The sequence below is a fragment of the Bison bison genome, unplaced genomic scaffold, assembly GCF_000754665.1.
Source record: "Bison bison bison isolate TAMUID 2011002044 unplaced genomic scaffold, Bison_UMD1.0 scf7180017864061, whole genome shotgun sequence".
Lineage (NCBI taxonomy): Eukaryota > Metazoa > Chordata > Mammalia > Artiodactyla > Bovidae > Bison > Bison bison.
In genome coordinates this window covers 4,592,575-4,598,010 of record NW_011494633.1, presented here as the reverse complement: position 1 = coordinate 4,598,010, position 5,436 = coordinate 4,592,575, and the positions used below count along the sequence as shown (strand labels likewise).

The window sequence follows — 5,436 nt, the reverse complement described above, 5'->3', positions numbered from 1 at the left end:
ACGTTCAGGGTGCTTCCTGCCTTTTGTGGGGGATGGTTTCACATGGGAACCCCTTTTCCGTATTCTCAAATGTTATGCCTCTGTGTGGTGACAGCAGTGTTTTCCATTTTACTTTATAATTTATTTACGTCTGTGCTGGGTCTTCATTGCTACACGGGGTCGACTCATTAGTTGCCGTGTGGGGGCTTCTCATTGCAGTGGTTTCTCTTGTGGCGGAGCATGGGCTGTGGGGCACTCGGGCTTCCGTAGTCTCCATGCGTGGGCTCGATCGTTGGGACTCCCAGGCTCTACAGCACAGGCTCAGAGGTTGAGGCACATGAGCTTAGCTGCTCCACGGCATGTGGGATCTTCCCAGATCAGGGATTGAATCCATGTTTCCTGCATTAGCACTCAGATTCTTTACCACTGAGCCACCAGGGAAGCCCCAGTATTTTCATAATGATGAATTTTATTGTTATTCATTATAGTCATTATTATCATAATAATGATAATTTTCATAGTAAAGTTTACCATGAGGTTAGCGATGCCTCAAATTTTGCAGGCGTTTCTTGTCACAAGAAAAAGTCCTGTAGCGTCTGTCTGTGTAGGATGCTTCTTTGGAGGGCAGGCAGTGACACGCGTAAGTCTGCAGAGGGCCTGGTCCGGGGAGTCCAGGCTGCTAGAGAGAGGATGAGCCGTGCTCTTCTTGGATGCCCATAATGTTGGCGTCTCAAGAACGGAGAAAAAGAGCCACCTGTGCACGCCTTCTTTGATTGGAGTCGATGCAGTGGCCTTGCGAGCCGTCTGCAGACCTGCCGTCTGCCATGCATGGCCAGATGCTTCATGTGGACCACGAGCCCTAAGGACAGGGCCTGGCTCTTACCTGACCGTGTGCCCAGGGCCTGGCACACACAGAGAGCTTGGAAATCACTGTGCAAGGCAAGTAAAAAACCATTGCTCAGTAAGGAACAGACTTGTGGTCTGGGGAGAAGGATGGAGAAGAAGCGTGAGTTTTTGTCTCCTCTGGAACAAGGCAGCATTAGATGTGATGAGCAGCAGGGCAGAAAGGCGCGTGGTCATGCTCTCCAGCCAGCTCACGTCTGTGGACAGCCGCCATGCGAGGGGGACGCTTCTCTGGGACAGGGGCAGCAGCAGGCAGCCAAGTGCCCTCCCCTGGCGTCTGTCTAGTCTCACTGCTGAGAAAAGGCTTGACATCGCGGAAGAGAAAATGTGTTAGTGCCACATGGGCGGAAACATAAAGAACTGGACTCAGGGCGAGGGCAAGGTCAATTTTGGTTAAAATAATATGGAACACAAATTTCCATGTTTTGCTTTTCAACTTCTGTCTGCTTTTATGTGGGTCTGTGATGGCTCAGATAATAAAGAATCTGCCTGCAGGGCAGGAGACCTGAGTTGGGAAGATCCTCTGGAGAAGGGAGTGGCAACCCACTCCAGTGTTCTTGCCTGGAGAATCCCATGGACAGCGGAGCCTGGTGGGCTGCAGTCCATGGGGTCGCAACGAGTCGGACATGGACTGAGCAACTAAACAACAATATGGAACACAAATTTCCATGTTTTGTTTTTCAGCTTCTGTTGGCTTTTATGTGGGTCCTAGTCTATTTATGTAGGGATTAAAACAGCAAGCAAGAAGAGGACCGTGGCATGGCGACCCCTAGGTGCAGTGGGGCACGTGGGGTCGCACAGGCAGACCCCTGAGTGCTTTTGCAGAGGGTGGTGGCACCTCACTGCTGTCAGGGCACAGGGGTTGCTGTCCAGAGGACCGCGTGGGAGGAGGACAAAGGCAGAAAGACTGCCTGGGAGATTCCTGTTGTCCCACGTTTCATTGTCTGAAATCCCCGACAGCAAGGACAGATGCATAGTATCATGTGTGTCTGGGCAGGGTGAAAGCCAGGCAGGCCTGTCTCCACTCCTCTCTGAGATTTGTAGCTTCCTGGTCTGTGCTGACTCTGAAATGAACAGTAGCTTGAGAGGCGGAGACATAGTGCACAGCTAGAATAGCTGCCACATCAGCTTGCTGGATGTTGAGCAAGTCTTGTCCCCATGTAGGATCACATCCCCGCTAAGATCACCTTATGAGGGCAGACCCTCTGTTCCAATTGGGACTCTGTTTCCTAATGACTTCTGGGAGTTGTCTTAAAGTTTGGTGCACAGAGAAGTTAGTGCAGGACAGACCCAATGCTTGCTTTATGATTCAGCCCACCACGCTCCTGAGTTGGGCGAAGTTTAAAAGCAGGCAGGTCCTCGGTGAAGCCTCAGGGCCTCCAGTGGAATGGGATGGGTGGGCACAGATTATCGAGGGGTGGTCCTTCCTGAGTGGGAAGCCGCTGCTTGCCCCAAGTAGGGTAACCCAGGGCTCCCTCCCCTGAGGGCCCCTCAGGGCTGGCTTTCCATTGCTCTGGACACCTTAGGGATCCGTTGGGTGCTTAAGGATCCATTGGGTGGTCCTGAGGGCAGTGGGCCAGGAGCTGGTGGTTGCTTTGATTTTTACTCCTCCTTCTGAATTTTGGGACATAAGGCATCTCTGAAACAACTGTTAGCTTGATGCTGTGTGGTGTTTAGTGAGTGCCAGCCTGAACAGCATCTCACGGGGGCATAAAGAGATGGTAATCAGCAGCTGGCCTGCTTACTGGGCCCCAGACGCCATGCACAGACCATTTCGCATGCCTTATCCTAGCCGACCCCCACCTTAGCCCTGTCTCATGTCCAGCAGAGGAAGGCGGGATCCACGGTGAGAGAAAGGTGTCTGCTCCAGGCCCCACGGCTGGCAGCACATGTGGCAGCCCTGGGACCTGAGCCGTCAGCCTGTGTTGCCAGTCACCTCACAGACGGGCAGGGGCAGCTCTTGAACCACATGAGCCCTGACCGCCAGGCCTGGACTGTGACTTCCTAAATGCGTCCCCTCAGCTGTGTGCCGGGCTGGGTCAGGCCACCTGCTTCACTTGGGGTCCTGTCCTCAGGAGCGGGCTGGCTGACAGCTGCCCCAGAGGTGGGGAGGCAGGCATCTGCCTGGGGGCCGAGCCCTAGGCTGTGTGAGAGCATGAGCTTCGTTTCTTGCAGGCTTCTCACTTCTGAGGTGAGGACGTGCACAAGGGTAGTTATTTCTGTCGTCTAATGTATGGTCAAGTGGTTACCACCAGGAAATTGAACACTTTTGAGTAGTAGTTAGAAGTTATCCTGTGTTGTATTCTGCTCCCCTGGTCGCCCTTGTTTATCCCTGCCTGTCAGAAATCAAGGCCATCTTGAATGCCACCTGTGATCCCCCCTCATGACGTGATTCAGCTGACAGGTGTTTACTGAATACTCCTGTGAGGCCCACAAGAGCAGAAGTGGAATAGGCCTGCCCTGAGGAATTCACAGTCTGGAGGAGGAGGACAGGCCAGCACACCGTTGTCGCACAGTGTACCCAGGGCGCTCTGGGAGCCCAGGCAGCTGACTCAACCAGTGGGACAGTGGGAATCTGCAAGCACTTCTCAGAAGGGGCAGCTCAGGCTGGGCTTTGCGGGTGGAATAGGAGTTCGTTATGAGGATGAAGGGATGGCCTGTTTTGGAACTCAGGGCTGGGAGTGCGGGTGGGCGGACCTATTGGAATACAGGTGCGAACAGTGGAGGCGGTGGTCAGAGAGGAGGACCAGGTCTTCTTCCTGATTGAAATCCCTCTTTTGCTGTGCCTCACTGTTTTTGGTAGTCTGAGCCTCTTACCCACATGAGCCCCTGGAGGATAGGTTGCAGGCAGTCTGAGCTCTCTGGCCCATGTTCGAATCCTCGTTTCACCCTTTGCTGGCTTTGTGATTTGGAATTTATTCCTTAATTTACCCAAATCGGCCTCTTTCTCCTCCCCCTCCGGATTGTGGTGAACAGTGAGTGGGGTGGGGGCAGGGAGCCCCTGGTGCAGGGCCGACCACACGGTGAATGTCATCTCCAGCAGAGAGGGTGCCCAGGGGAGTTTAGAGTTTTGATGATTATACCTTTTATGGCTGTCAGGCTTTGATCAGAACCGTGTCCGCTGACCGGAAGGCTTGCAGTTTCCCTTCTACCAGGAATCTTGGATTCTGGCCCGTCCATGCAGGGCGAGTGGACATGCAGTGGATAACACAGCTCCCAGCCCAGCTCTCAATGGTTAGAATCCACACGTGGGGCCAGCCTTAGAACACTGCCCACCGGGAGAAACATCCCCTGTGTGCATGTTTGTGAGATGAAAGCATTCAGGGGACTCTTGGTTCCCCCGAGATGCTGAGTGGTGCTGGGCTGCATGACGGACTACTCTGCAAGGGGGCAGCCATAGTATTCCACACCCAGCATGTGCCCGGAACTTATTTGTGGGGTTCACGTGTGTTTGTGACTTCACTGTCTTAAAGACTCCCCATTTCCAGGAAACAGCTGAGAACAGTTGTTTTTCCAAGAGCATATGTATAAAATGCTTACATACAAGCTGTTGATTGAACGAAAGAACAGCTTCCCCAACACCCTGATCAATGGAATGAATGTTGAGCTGAGAGGATTAGACTTAGCCCTTGAACTGGGACAGACTCTTAACCCCATTCCTTCCTTGTTAAGGAAATGGAGGCTCAGCGAGGTCCGGGAGCTGTCAGTGGAGTTTAGTTGTCCAACCAGGCGAGGTTATAGATGTCACATGCCTGTGCACTGTGGCTAGCAAAGAAAGTGTTACCTTCCCAGATTGATTTCATTTATTATTATTTTTTTTAACTGGAGTATGATTGCTTTACAATGTTGTGTTAGTTTCTGCTGAACAACACAGTGAATCAGCTATTAAGTATACATATATTCCCTCCCTCTTGGACCTCCCTCCCACCTGCACATCCCACCTCTCTGGGTAATCATAGAGCACCAAGCCGAGCTCCCTGTGCTATATAGCAACTTCCCACTAGCTCTCTATTTTACACTGGGTAGTGTGGATATTAGGCTTCCCTGGTGGTTCAGCGGCAAAGAATCCGCCTGCCAAGCAGAAGATCTGGGTTCGATCCCGCACTGGTTCGATCCCTGGGTTGGGAGGATCCTCTGGAGATGGAAACAGCAACCCACTCCAGTGTTCTTGCCTGGAGAATCCCTTGGCCAGAGGAGTGTGGCAGGCTACAGTCCATGAGGTCGAAAAAGAATCGGACACAACTTAGTTACCAACCAGCAGCAACAGTGTGTGCACATGTCAGATAATTCATGGATATTTTCTTTCAGTCGTGAAAGTCCATGTGGCCTGACCTAATGAAAAAGGTGGCGGTGCTCAAAAGTGGGGACAGAACTCTCTCAAGGCAGCAACCTTTCCCCTGGATTATTTGTTTTGGTCCAGAGACCTGGACGAGCTGTCATCACGAAGCAGGTGCCTTTATCTGATGGTTCTCATGTATGTTTTTGCTGCTCAGGAGCTAAGAGAAGATAATATCATTTTAATTGAAACCAAGGCTATGCTGGAGGAACAGCTGA

At 52.1% G+C, this 5,436-nt stretch overlaps 1 protein-coding gene across 1 annotated transcript in view; it reads left to right on the top strand.

Moving 5' to 3' along the window:
* The window catches only part of CCDC88C (coiled-coil domain containing 88C), a 146,009-nt gene that overhangs the window by 89,731 nt on the left and 50,842 nt on the right, over nucleotides 1-5,436 (top strand). The window contains exon 11 of the mRNA XM_010836261.1: nucleotides 5,376-5,434. Coding sequence (XP_010834563.1) covers nucleotides 5,376-5,434 — 59 coding nt within the window. The remainder of the gene's footprint in view (nucleotides 1-5,375; nucleotides 5,435-5,436) is intronic.